The 15281-nt window shown below is 55.7% G+C and overlaps 1 protein-coding gene across 1 annotated transcript in view; it reads right to left on the minus strand.

Moving 5' to 3' along the window:
• The window catches only part of TUT4 (terminal uridylyl transferase 4), a 424536-nt gene that overhangs the window by 120331 nt on the left and 288924 nt on the right, over positions 1–15281 (minus strand). Inside the window, exon 25 of the mRNA XM_063938888.1 lies at positions 435–550. Within this exon, the coding sequence (XP_063794958.1) occupies positions 435–550 (116 nt within the window). The remainder of the gene's footprint in view (positions 1–434; positions 551–15281) is intronic.

Raw genomic sequence — 15281 nt, forward strand, 5'->3', positions numbered from 1 at the left:
TACTTTCTTTCTATCAAGCTCAGGAGAGCTCACTAAGTAGCACCCAGCTCGTCCGGGCACAGATTCAAACTGAGGTCTGGAGGAGGGACATAGAGGGAGGAGCCAGAGCACACCAGTATCCAAATTCTTTCTTAAAGTGCCCTGTCTCCTGCGGAGCCCGTCTATTCCCCATGGTCCTTACGGAGTCCCCAGCATCCACTAGGACGTTAGAGAAAATACCCTGGCCAGGGGAGGTAGTAGTACCTGTTCTGCCCTTCTTGCAGGGTACCTACTCTACGGCCTATGAATGCCCCTGGTCTGGGAGAGGAGACCCCGGAGAGACAGGATGCAGATAGAGCGCGAGCTGCAGGGACCTCAGTCCCGTGGCAGTAGCAGTTATGGCGGATGCACGCTCTGCGCCCGTGGCGTAGATAATACTGCGCAATGCCTCTCACCTTCTGCGCTTGGGGCAGTCCTTCATGTAGTGGCCAATCTTCCCACACACTCGACAACATCTGTCATTAGGAGCCAGCTCCCCATCTGTCAGGACTTTAGAATCAAAGAAATATTCCTGTGAATAACAAGACCAATAAGAGAGGATGAAAGAAAAGACAACGCTTAATACAACGTACACAACATATAACAATCTCATAAATACACAAGTGCAGAAACAGCGACTTATGACGCTGGTTATTTCTCTAATGCGCACGTCCAGAAGGTGATCGCAGCTCACGCACCTCGTACAGAGGAGCCAGACATCACAGCACGGAAAATCTACTTATCTGAGGGCAAATAAACCAAAACACATCTAACACCCAGACAAACTAAATGGAGAAAAGAATGAAAAGCGGCAACTAGGACTCTAAACTTTAACAACGCCAACTTTGTCATGATGAGGGAAGCTTTAAGGAACACTGAATAGGAAATTCTGTTTCAAGTAGAAAATACTACAGAGAAATGGGATGTATTAAAATCACTGCTAATTAATAATACTCGCAAATTTATTCCCACCAGCAGCACAAAAAAGGAATAAAAATCCCAATCCAATGTGGCTTAACAAAAAGAGAACTAATGAGCAAGAAAAGGCGAGCATTTAAAAAATACAAATCTGACGGGGAAGCAGAGTCATTTCAGCACTATAAGGAATGTAACAAAATATGCAAAAAGGAAATAAGAGCGGCTAAAGTAGAAACTGAACAACTAGTAGAAAAGGAAAGCAAAGCGAATCCCAATTTTTTTTTTTAATACATCAACAGCAAGAGATTAAAGAAGGAGAGTATAGGCCCTTTAAAAGACAAGTTGGGAGTCTTAGTCAATAATGATAATGACATAGCGGACACACTAAATGAGTTTTTTTCAACGGTATTTACCAGAGAGGACCAAATGCTGGGTCTAACACAAAATCTCAACTAAGATTATGTCCCACTGCTAAGTGCTTATTTATGTGAGGAGGTAGTCTGTGACCGATTAAAAAATTTGAAGATTAATAAGTCACCTGGTCCCGATGGAATTTACCCAAGGGTTCTAATGAAGCTTCACTCTGAACTAGCAAGACCACTATTTTTGATCTTCAAAGATTCAGTTATATCAAGTATGGTTCCCAAAGACCGGCATATAGCGGAAGTAGTGCCTATATTCAAAAAGGGAAGTAAAGCTGAACCGGGTAATCATAGACCAGTTAGTCTTACATCTATAGTGGGGAAAGTATTGGAAGGTATTCTAAGGGATAGTATTCAGAAGTTCCTTGAAGCCAATAAGATCATTAAAAGGAACCAACATGGATTTGTGAAGGACAGATCATGTCAAACCAACTTGCTTAGCTTTTAAGAAACAGGTAGTGCGAACCTTGATCAGGGTAAAGAGGTGGATGTAATCTTTTTAGACTTTGCTAAAGCTTTCGATACTGTACCACACATGAGACTTATCTACAAGCTACAAGAATCAGGGCTAGGAAGCACAATATGCACTTGGGTTAGTAATTGGTTAGATAATAGAGAGCAGAGAGTTGGACTGAAGTACTAAGTGGTGTGCCACAAGGCTCGGTATTAGGACCACTATTGCTCAACATTTTCATAAATGATCTAGCAGTAGGTCTAAAGAGCATGGTGTCAATTTTTGAAGATGATACCAAATTGTGTAAGGTTATAAATATGGAGGGAGATGCTGAGTCTCTTCAGAACGATTTATTTAAACTGGAAGCATGGGCAGCAAAATGGAGAATGAGTTTCAATACAGAAAAGTGTAAGGTAATGCACTTCGGTAGCAAGAACAAAATTATCACCTACCTACTAAATGGGGTACAATTAGGGGATTCTGTACTGGAAAAGGACTTAGGTGTCCTCATAGATAGCAAACTAAGCAGCAGTACCTAAAGTAGGACTGCAGCAAAGAAGGCTAATAAGATATTAGCATGCATAAAACGGGGAATTGATGCAAGGGACGAGAGTATTATACTCCCATTATATAAATCACTAGTGAGGCCACATCTTGAATACTGTGTACAATTCTGGGCACCTTACTACAAAAAGGATATCCTGGAGCTAGAAAAGGTTCAAAGGCGGGCGACCAAACTAATCAAGGGCATGGGGATGCTGGAATACGAGGAAAGGCTTGCAATGCTAGGCATGTTTACACTGGAAAAGAGGAGACTAAGGGGGGACATGATCAACATCTACAATTATATAAGGGATCAATACACAGAGCTCGGGAGGGACCTGTTTTTGATAAGATCAGCACAGAGGACACGTGGACACCCGCTTAGGTTAGAGGAGAGGAGATTCTGCACAATGCAGTAAGGACGATACGTGTTTGAAATTCCCTGCATGAAAAAGTAGTAACGGCGGACTCAGTCAACACCTTTAAGAATGGGTTAGATAAATTCCTAATGGATAAGGATATTCATGGTTATGGTGTGTAGTCACATACTACAGTTATTAAAACACTGCGGCTGACAATAAAACACTACGGCTGACAATAAAATACTGCGGCTGACATAAGCATCAGGCAAAATTAGCCCTAAAATAAAACTGCATAGTAGACCACAAATAGGTTGAACTCGATGGACAAATTTTCTTTTTTCAACCTTAGATACTATGTTACTCTCAATGTGTACAGACCACATTCATTATATTACTATGGTTACCGGCTACACACTGACTATTGGTGGTATTCCCACTGCGTTCTATGGAACATGGTCACCTCCTCTAACTAATGACAGAATATTCTGGAGATGAGATCCTGTCTCACAGCACAATGGACCGGTGTGTATAACACCACTGTAGCCGGCGCTCTCCAACATTCCAGAATTATCTGCTATACAAAGACTAAAATGTAGGTGATCTTACAGTTAGTATTAAACCTAAAAGATCATGAACAGAATATGAGACGCGTTATACATCCTCTGAAATGTAACCAGGATTATAAGGTAAGTTACACTGTAAGCTCTCATAAGCAGGGACCTACGCCCTCTGGTTCTCATCCTGCAATATCTTTGTCTGATCCTGCACTCCCGCTCACATGCAGCAGCACCACTGATCCTGCACTCCCGCTCACATGCAGCAGCACCACTGATCCTGCACTCCCGCTCACATGCAGCAGCACCACTGATCCTGCACTCCCGCTCACATGCAGCAGCACCACTGATCCTGCACTCCCGCTCACATGCAGCAGCACCACTGATCCTGCACTCCCGCTCACATGCAGCAGCACCACTGATCCTGCACTCCCGCTCACATGCAGCAGCACCACTGATCCTGCACTCCCGCTCACATGCAGCAGCACCACTGATCCTGCACTCCCGCTCACATGCAGCAGCAGCCCTGATCCTGCACTCCCGCTCACATGCAGCAGCAGCACTGACCCTGCACTCCCGCTCACATGCAGCAGCACTGATCCTGCACTCCCGCTCACATGAAGCAGCACTGATCCTGCACTCCCGCTCACATGCAGCAGCACTGATCCTGCACTCCCGCTCACATGCAGCAGCACTGATCCTGCACTCCCGCTCACATGCAGCAGCACTGATCCTGCACTCCCGCTCACATGCAGCAGCAGCACTGATCCTGCACTCCCGCTCACATGAAGCAGCACTGATCCTGCACTCCCACTCACATGCAGCAGCACTGATCCTGCACTCCCGCTCGCACGCAGCAGCAGCACTGATCCTGCACTCTCGCTCACATGCAGCAGCAGCACTGATCCTGCACTCCCGCTCACATGCAGCAGCACCACTGATCCTGCACTCCCGCTCACATGCAGCAGCACCACTGATCCTGCACTCCCGCTCACATGCAGCAGCACTGATCCTGCACTCCCGCTCACATGCAGCAGCAATGATCCTGCACTCCCGCTCACATGCAGCAATGATCCTGCACTCCCGCTCACATGCAGCAGCACCACTGATCCTGCACTCCCGCTCACATGCAGCAGCAGCACTGATCCTGCACTCCCACTCACATGCAGCAGCAGCACTGATCCTGCACTCCCGCTCACATGTAGCAGTAGCACTGTTTCTGCACTCCAGCTCACATACACTCTCGCTCACATGCAGCAGCACTGATCCTGCACTCTCGCTCACATGCAGCAGCAGCACTGATCCTGCACTCCCGCTCACATGCAGCAGCAGCACTGATCCTGCACTCCCGCTCACATGCAGCAGCACTGATCCTGCACTCCCGCTCGCACGCAGCAGCACTGATCCTGCACTCCCGCTCACATGCAGCAGCAGCACTGATCCTGCACTCCCGCTCACATGCAGCAGCACTGATCCTGCACTCCCGCTCACATGCAGCAGCACTGATCCTGCACTCCCGCTCACATGCAGCAGCACCACTGATCCTGCACTCCCGCTCACATGCAGCAGCACCACAGATCCTGCACTCCCGCTCACATGCAGCAGCACCACTGATCCTGCACTCCCGCTCACATGCAGCAGCACCACTGATCCTACACTCCCGCTCACATGCAGCAGCACTGATCCTGCACTCCCGCTCATATGCAGCAGCACCACCACTGATCCTGCACTCCCGCTCACATGCAGCAGCAGCACTGATCCTGCACTCCCGCTCACATGCAGCAGCACCAATCCTGCAGTCCCGCTCACATGCAGCAGCACCGATCCTGCAGTCTCGCTGACATGCAGCAGCAGCACTGATCCTGCACTCCCGCTCACATGCAGCACCACTGATCCTGCACTCCCGCTCACATGTAGCAGCAGCACTGATCCTGCACTGTCGCTCACATGCAGCAGCACTGATCCTGCACTCCGGCTCACATGCAGCAGCAGCACTGATCCTGCACTCCCGCTCACATGCAGCAGCACTGATCCTGCACTCCCGCTCGCATGCAGCAGCAGCACTGATCCTGCACTCCCGCTCGCATGCAGCAGCAGCACTGATCCTGCACTCTCGCTCACATGCAGCAGCAGCACTGATCCTGCACTCCCGCTCACATGCAGCAGCAGCACTGATCCTGCACTCCCGCTCACATGCAGCAGCACTGATCCTGCACTCCCGCTCGCATGCAGCAGCAGCACTGATCCTGCACTCCCGCTCGCATGCAGCAGCAGCACTGATCCTGCACTCTCGCTCACATGCAGCAGCAGCACTGATCCTGCACTCCCGCTCACATGCAGCAGCAGCACTGATCCTGCACTCCCGCTCACATGCAGCAGCAGCACTGATCCTGCACTCCCGCTCACATGCAGCAGCACTGATCCTGCACTCCCGCTCACATGCAGCAGCACTGATCCTGCACTCCCGCTCGCATGCAGCAGCAGCACTGATCCTGCACTCTCGCTCACATGCAGCAGCAGCACTGATCCTGCACTCCCGCTCACATGCAGCAGCAGCACTGATCCTGCACTCCCGCTCACATGCAGCAGCAGCACTGATCCTGCACTCCCGCTCACATGCAGCAGAACCACTGATCCTGACCTCCCGCTCACATGCAGCAGCACCACTGATCCTGCACTCCCGCTCACATGCAGCAGCACTGATCCTGCACTCCCGCTCACATGCAGCAGCACTGATCCTGCACTCCCGCTCACATGCAGCAGCAATGATCCTGCACTCCCGCTCACATGCAGCAATGATCCTGCACTCCCGCTCACATGCAGCAGCACCACTGATCCTGCACTCCCGCTCACATGCAGCAGCACCACTGATCCTGCACTCCCGCTCACATGCAGCAGCACCACTGATCCTGCACTCCCGCTCACATGCAGCAGCACTGATCCTGCACTCCCGCTCATATGCAGCAGCACCACTGATCATGCACTCCCGCTCACATGCAGCAGTAGCACGGTTTCTGCACTCCAGCTCACATACACTCTCGCTCACATGCAGCAGCACTGATCCTGCACTTTCGCTCACATGCAGCAGCACTGATCCTGCACTGTCGCTCACATGCAGCAGCACTGATCCTGCACTGTCGCTCACATGCAGCAGCAACTGATCCTGCACTCAGGCTCACATGCAGCAGCAGCACTGATCCTGCACTCCCGCTCACATGCAGCAGCACGAATCCTGCAGTCCCGCTCACATGCAGCAGCAGCACTGATCCTGCACTCCGGCTCACATACAGCAGCACTGATCCTGCACTCCCGCTCACATGCAGCAGCACTGATCCTGCACTCCCGCTCACATGCAGCAGCACTGATCCTGCACTCCCGCTCACATGCAGCAGCAGCAGCACTGATCCTGCACTCCAGCTCACATGCAGCAGCAGCAGCACTGATCCTGCACTCCGGCTCACATGCAGCAGCAGCACTGATCCTGCACTCCAGCTCACATGCAGCAGCAGCACTGATCCTGCACTCCCGCTCACATGCACTCTCGCTCACATGCAGCAGCACTGATCCTGCACTCTCGCTCACATGCAGCAGCAGCACTGATCCTGCACTGTCGCTCACATGCAGCAGCAGCACTGATCCTGCACTCCGGCTCACATGCAGTAGCAGCACTGATCATGCACTCCCGCTCACATGCAGCAGCACCGATCCTGCAGTCCCGCTCACATGCAGCAGTAGCACTGATCCTGCACTCCCGCTCACATGCAGCAGCAGCAGCACTGATCCTGCACTGTCGCTCACATGCAGCAGCAGCACTGATACTGCACTCCGGCTCACATGCAGCAGCAGCACTGATCCTGTACTCCCGCTCACATGCAGCAGCAGCACTGATCCTGCACTCCCGCTCACATGCAGCAGCACTGATCCTGCACTCTCACTCACATGCAGCAGCACTGATCCTGCACTCTCACTCACATGCAGCAGCAGCACTGATCCTGCACTCAAGCTCACATACAGCAGCACTGATCCTGCACTCTCACTCACATGCAGCAGCACTGATCCTGCACTCCGGCTCACATGCAGCAGCATAACTGATCCTGCACTCAAGCTCACATACAGCAGCAGCACTGATCCTGCACTCAAGCTCACATACAGCAGCAGCACTGATCCTGCACTCTCGCTCACATGAAGCAGCAGCACTGATCCTGCACTGTCGCTCACATGCAGCAGCAGCAGCACTGATCCTGCACTCCGGCTCACATGCAGCAGCACCGATCCTGCAGTCCCGCTCACATGCAGCAGCAGCACTGATCCTGCACTCAAGCTCACATGCAGCAGCACTGATCCTGCACTCCCGCTCACATGCAGCAGCAGCACTGATCCTGCACTCCGGCTCACATGCAGCAGCAGCACTGATCCTGCACTCCCGCTCACATGAAACAGCACCGATCCTGCACTCCCGCTCACATGCAGCAGCACTGATCCTGCACTCTCGCTCACATGCAGCAGCAATGATCCTGCACACCCGCTCACATGCAGCACTGATCCTGCACTCCCGCTCACATGCAGCACTGATCCTGCACTCCCGCTCACATGCAGCAGCACCGATCCTGCATTCCCGCTCACATGCAGCAGCAGCACTGATCCTGCACTCCCGCTCACATGCAGCAGCAATGATCCTGCACTCCCGCTCACATGCAGCAGCAGCAGCACTGATCCTGCACTCCCGCTCACATGCAGCAGCAGCACTGATCCTGCACTCCCGCTCACATGCAGCAGCACTGATCCTGCACTCCCGCTGACATGCAGCAGCACTGATCCAGCACTCCCGCTCACATGCAGCACCACTGATCCTGCACTCCCGCTCACATGCAGCAGCACCACTGATCCTGCACTCCCGCTCACATGCAGCAGCACCACTGATCCTGCACTCCCGCTCACATGCAGCAGCACCGATCCTGCAGTCCCGCTCACATGCAGCAGCACCGATCCTGCACTCTCTCTCACATGCAGCAGCAGCACTGATCCTGCACTCTCGCTCACATGCAGCAGCAGCACTGATCCTGCACTCTCGCTCACATGCAGCAGCAGCAGCACTGATCCTGCACTCCCGCTCACATGCAGCAGCAGCACTGATCCTGCACTCCCGCTCACATGCAGCAGCAGCACTGATCCTGCACTGCCGCTCACATGCAGCAGCACCAATCCTGCAGTCCCGCTCACATGCAGCAGCACCGATCCTGCAGTCTCGCTGACATGCAGCAGCAGCACTGATCCTGCACTCCCGCTCACATGCAGCAGCACCGATCATGCACTCCCGCTCACATGCAGCAGCAGCACCACTGATCCTGCACTCCCGCTCACATGCAGCAGCACCACTGATCCTGCACTCCTGCAGCAGCACCACTGATCCTGCACTCCCGCTCACATGCAGCAGCAGCAGCAGCACTGATCCTGCACTCCCGCTCACATGCAGCAGCACCACTGATCCTGCACTCCCGCTCACATACAGCAGCACCACTGATCCTGCACTCCCGCTCACATGCAGCAGCACCACTGATCCTGCACTCCCGCTCACATGCAGCAGCACTGATCCTGCACTCCCGCTCACATGCAGCAGCACTGATCCTGCACTCCCGCTCACATGCAGCAGCAATGATCCTGCACTCCCGCTCACATGCAGCAGCACCACTGATCCTGCACTCCCGCTCACATGCAGCAGCACCACTGATCCTGCACTCCCGCTCACATGCAGCAGCACTGATCCTGCACTGTCGCTCACATGCAGCAGCACTGATCCTGCACTCCGGCTCACATGCAGCAGCAGCACTGATCCTGCACTCCCGCTCACATGCAGCAGCACTGATCCTGCACTCCCGCTCGCATGCAGCAGCAGCACTGATCCTGCACTCTCGCTCGCATGCAGCAGCAGCACTGATCCTGCACTCCCGCTCACATGCAGCAGCAGCACTGATCCTGCACTCCCGCTCACATGCAGCAGCACTGATCCTGCACTCCCGCTCACATGCAGCAGCACTGATCCTGCACTCCCGCTCGCACGCAGCAGCACTGATCCTGCACTCCCGCTCGCACGCAGCAGCAGCACTGATCCTGCACTCCCGCTCACATGCAGCAGCAGCACTGATCCTGCACTCCCGCTCACATGCAGCAGCACCACTGATCCTGCACTCCCGCTCACATGCAGCAGCACCACTGATCCTGCACTCCCGCTCACATGCAGCAGCACTGATCCTGCACTCCCGCTCACATGCAGCAGCACTGATCCTGCACTCCCGCTCACATGCAGCAGCACCACTGATCCTGCACTCCCGCTCACATGCAGCAGCACCACAGATCCTGCACTCCCGCTCACATGCAGCAGCACCACTGATCCTGCACTCCCGCTCACATGCAGCAGCACCACTGATCCTACACTCCCGCTCACATGCAGCAGCACTGATCCTGCACTCCCGCTCATATGCAGCAGCACCACCACTGATCCTGCACTCCCGCTCACATGCAGCAGCAGCACTGATCCTGCACTCCCGCTCACATGCAGCAGCAGCACTGATCCTGCACTCCCGCTCACATGCAGCAGCACTGATCCTGCACTCCCGCTCACATGCAGCAGCACTGATCCTGCACTCCCGCTCACATGCAGCAGCACTGATCCTGCACTCCCGCTCGCATGCAGCAGCAGCACTGATCCTGCACTCTCGCTCACATGCAGCAGCAGCACTGATCCTGCACTCCCGCTCACATGCAGCAGCAGCACTGATCCTGCACTCCCGCTCACATGCAGCAGCAGCACTGATCCTGCACTCCCGCTCACATGCAGCAGCACTGATCCTGCACTCCCGCTCACATGCAGCAGCACTGATCCTGCACTCCCGCTCGCATGCAGCAGCAGCACTGATCCTGCACTCTCGCTCACATGCAGCAGCAGCACTGATCCTGCACTCCAGCTCACATGCAGCAGCAGCACTGATCCTGCACTCCCGCTCACATGCAGCAGCAGCACTGATCCTGCACTCCCGCTCACATGCAGCAGAACCACTGATCCTGACCTCCCGCTCACATGCAGCAGCACCACTGATCCTGCACTCCCGCTCACATGCAGCAGCACTGATCCTGCACTCCCGCTCACATGCAGCAGCACTGATCCTGCACTCCCGCTCACATGCAGCAGCAATGATCCTGCACTCCCGCTCACATGCAGCAATGATCCTGCACTCCCGCTCACATGCAGCAGCACCACTGATCCTGCACTCCCGCTCACATGCAGCAGCACCACTGATCCTGCACTCCCGCTCACATGCAGCAGCACCACTGATCCTGCACTCCCGCTCACATGCAGCAGCACTGATCCTGCACTCCCGCTCATATGCAGCAGCACCACCACTGATCCTGCACTCCCGCTCACATGCAGCAGCAGCACTGATCATGCACTCCCGCTCACATGCAGCAGTAGCACGGTTTCTGCACTCCAGCTCACATACACTCTCGCTCACATGCAGCAGCAGCAGCACTGATCCTGCACTTTCGCTCACATGCAGCAGCACTGATCCTGCACTGTCGCTCACATGCAGCAGCACTGATCCTGCACTGTCGCTCACATGCAGCAGCACTGATCCTGCACTCAGGCTCACATGCAGCAGCAGCACTGATCCTGCACTCCCGCTCACATGCAGCAGCACGAATCCTGCAGTCCCGCTCACATGCAGCAGCAGCACTGATCCTGCACTCCGGCTCACATACAGCAGCACTGATCCTGCACTCCCGCTCACATGCAGCAGCACTGATCCTGCACTCCCGCTCACATGCAGCAGCACTGATCCTGCACTCCCGCTCACATGCAGCAGCAGCAGCACTGATCCTGCACTCCAGCTCACATGCAGCAGCAGCAGCACTGATCCTGCACTCCGGCTCACATGCAGCAGCAGCACTGATCCTGCACTCCAGCTCACATGCAGCAGCAGCACTGATCCTGCACTCCCGCTCACATGCACTCTCGCTCACATGCAGCAGCACTGATCCTGCACTCTCGCTCACATGCAGCAGCAGCACTGATCCTGCACTCCGGCTCACATGCAGTAGCAGCACTGATCATGCACTCCCGCTCACATGCAGCAGCACCGATCCTGCAGTCCCGCTCACATGCAGCAGTAGCACTGATCCTGCACTCCCGCTCACATGCACTCTCGCTCACATGCAGCAGCACTGATCCTGCACTCCCGCTCACATGCAGCAGCACCGATCCTGCAGTCCCGCTCACATGCAGCAGCAGCACTGATCCTGCACTCCCGCTCACATGCAGCAGCAGCAGCACTGATCCTGCACTCCAGCTCACATGCAGCAGCAGCAGCACTGATCCTGCACTCCGGCTCACATGCAGCAGCAGCACTGATCCTGCACTCCCGCTCACATGCACTCTCGCTCACATGCAGCAGCAGCACTGATACTGCACTCCGGCTCACATGCAGCAGCAGCACTGATCCTGTACTCCCGCTCACATGCAGCAGCAGCACTGATCCTGCACTCCCGCTCACATGCAGCAGCACTGATCCTGCACTCTCACTCACATGCAGCAGCACTGATCCTGCACTCTCACTCACATGCAGCAGCAGCACTGATCCTGCACTCAAGCTCACATACAGCAGCACTGATCCTGCACTCTCACTCACATGCAGCAGCACTGATCCTGCACTCCGGCTCACATGCAGCAGCAGCACTGATCCTGCACTCAAGCTCACATACAGCAGCAGCACTGATCCTGCACTCTCGCTCACATACAGCAGCAGCACTGATCCTGCACTCTCGCTCACATGAAGCAGCAGCACTGATCCTGCACTGTCGCTCACATGCAGCAGCAGCAGCACTGATCCTGCACTCCGGCTCACATGCAGCAGCACCGATCCTGCAGTCCCGCTCACATGCAGCAGCAGCACTGATCCTGCACTCAAGCTCACATGCAGCAGCACTGATCCTGCACTCCCGCTCACATGCAGCAGCAGCACTGATCCTGCACTCCGGCTCACATGCAGCAGCAGCACTGATCCTGCACTCCCGCTCACATGAAACAGCACCGATCCTGCACTCCCGCTCACATGCAGCAGCACTGATCCTGCACTCTCGCTCACATGCAGCAGCAATGATCCTGCACACCCGCTCACATGCAGCACTGATCGTGCACTCCCGCTCACATGCAGCACTGATCCTGCACTCCCGCTCACATGCAGCAGCACCGATCCTGCATTCCCGCTCACATGCAGCAGCAGCACTGATCCTGCACTCCCGCTCACATGCAGCAGCAATGATCCTGCACTCCCGCTCACATGCAGCAGCAGCAGCACTGATCCTGCACTCCCGCTCACATGCAGCAGCAGCACTGATCCTGCACTCCCGCTCACATGCAGCAGCACTGATCCTGCACTCCCGCTGACATGCAGCAGCACTGATCCAGCACTCCCGCTCACATGCAGCACCACTGATCCTGCACTCCCGCTCACATGCAGCAGCACCACTGATCCTGCACTCCCGCTCACATGCAGCAGCACCACTGATCCTGCACTCCCGCTCACATGCAGCAGCACCGATCCTGCAGTCCCGCTCACATGCAGCAGCACCGATCCTGCACTCTCATGCAGCAGCAGCACTGATCCTGCACTCTCGCTCACATGCAGCAGCAGCACTGATCCTGCACTCTCGCTCACATGCAGCAGCAGCAGCACTGATCCTGCACTCCCGCTCACATGCAGCAGCAGCACTGATCCTGCACTCCCGCTCACATGCAGCAGCAGCACTGATCCTGCACTGCCGCTCACATGCAGCAGCACCAATCCTGCAGTCCCGCTCACATGCAGCAGCACCGATCCTGCAGTCTCGCTGACATGCAGCAGCAGCACTGATCCTGCACTCCCGCTCACATGCAGCAGCACCGATCATGCACTCCCGCTCACATGCAGCAGCAGCACCACTGATCCTGCACTCCCGCTCACATGCAGCAGCACCACTGATCCTGCACTCCTGCAGCAGCACCACTGATCCTGCACTCCCGCTCACATGCAGCAGCAGCAGCACTGATCCTGCACTCCCGCTCACATGCAGCAGCACCACTGATCCTGCACTCCCGCTCACATACAGCAGCACCACTGATCCTGCACTCCCGCTCACATGCAGCAGCACCACTGATCCTGCACTCCCGCTCACATGCAGCAGCACTGATCCTGCACTCCCGCTCACATGCAGCAGCACTGATCCTGCACTCCCGCTCACATGCAGCAGCAATGATCCTGCACTCCCGCTCACATGCAGCAGCACCACTGATCCTGCACTCCCGCTCACATGCAGCAGCACCACTGATCCTGCACTCCCGCTCACATGCAGCAGCACCACTGATCCTGCACTCCCGCTCACATGCAGCAGCACTGATCCTGCACTCGCGCTCATATACAGCAGCACTGATCCTGCACTCCCGCTCACATGCAGCAGCAGCACTGATCCTGCACTCCCGCTCACATGCAGCAGCACTGTTCCTGCACTCCCGCTCACATGCAGCAGCACCGATCCTGCAGTCCCGCTCACATGAAGCAGCACTGATCGTGCACTCCCGCTCACATGCAGCAGCACCGACCCTGCAGTCCCGCTCACATGCAGCACTGATCCTGCACTCTCGCTCACATGCAGCAGCACCAATCCTGCACTCCTGCTCACATACAGCAGCAGCACTGATCCTGCACTCCTGCTCACATGCAGCAGCACCAATCCTGCACTCCCGCTCACATGCAGCAGCACTGATCCCGCACTCCCGCTCACATGCAGCAGGAGCAGCACTGATCCTGCACTCCCGCTCACATGCAGCAGCAACACTGATCCTGCACTCCCACGCAGCAGCACCACTGATCCTGCACTCCCACTCACATGCAGCAGCACCACTGATCCTGCACTCCCGCTCACATGCAGCAGCACTGATCCTGCACTCCCGCTCACATGCAGCAGCACTGATCCTGCACTCCCGCTCACATGCAGCAGCACCGATCCTGCACTCCCGCTCACATGCAGCAGCACCGATCCTGCACTCCCGCTCACATGCAGCAGCACTGATCCTGCACTCTCGCTCACATGCAGCAGCAGCACTGATCCTGCACTCTGCCTCACATGCAGCAGCACTGATCCTGCACTCTCGCTCACATGCAGCAGCAGCACTGATCCTGCACTCTCGCTCACATGCAGCAGCAGCACTGATCCTGCACTCTCGCTCACATGCAGCAGCAGCAGCACTGATCCTGCACTCTCGCTCACATGCAGCAGCACTGATCCCGCACTCCCGCTCACATGCAGCAGCAACACTGATCCTGCACTCCCACTCACATGCAGCAGCACCACTGATCCTGCACTCCCGCTCACATGCAGCAGCACTGATCCTGCACTCCCGCTCACATGCAGCAGCACTGATCCTGCACTCCCGCTCACATGCAGCAGCACTGATCCTGCACTCCCGCTCACATGCAGCAGCACTGATCCTGCACTCCCGCTCACATGCAGCAGCACTGATCCTGCACTCCCGCTCACATGCAGCAGCAGCACTGATCCTGCACTCTCGCTCACATGCAGCAGCACTGATCCTGCACTCTCGCTCACATGCAGCAGCAGCACCAATCCTGCACTCTCGCTCACATGCAGCAGCAGCACTGATCCTGCACTCTCGCTCACATGCAGCAGCAGCAGCACTGATCCTGCACTCTCGCTCACATGCAGCAGCACTGATCCTGCACTCTCACTCACATGCTGCAGCACTGATCCTGCACTCTCGCTCACATGCAGCAGCAGCACTGATCCTGCACTCTCGCTCACATGCAGCAGCAGCACTGATCCTGCACTCTCGCTCACATGCAGCAGCAGCACTGATCCTGCACTCTCGCTCACATGCAGCAGCACTGATCCTGCACTCTCGCTCACATGCAGCAGCAGCACTGATCCTGCACTCTCGCTCAAATGCAGCAGCAGCACTGAT

Source organism: Pseudophryne corroboree, chromosome 9 (genome assembly GCF_028390025.1).
Source record: "Pseudophryne corroboree isolate aPseCor3 chromosome 9, aPseCor3.hap2, whole genome shotgun sequence".
Taxonomy (NCBI): domain Eukaryota; kingdom Metazoa; phylum Chordata; class Amphibia; order Anura; family Myobatrachidae; genus Pseudophryne; species Pseudophryne corroboree.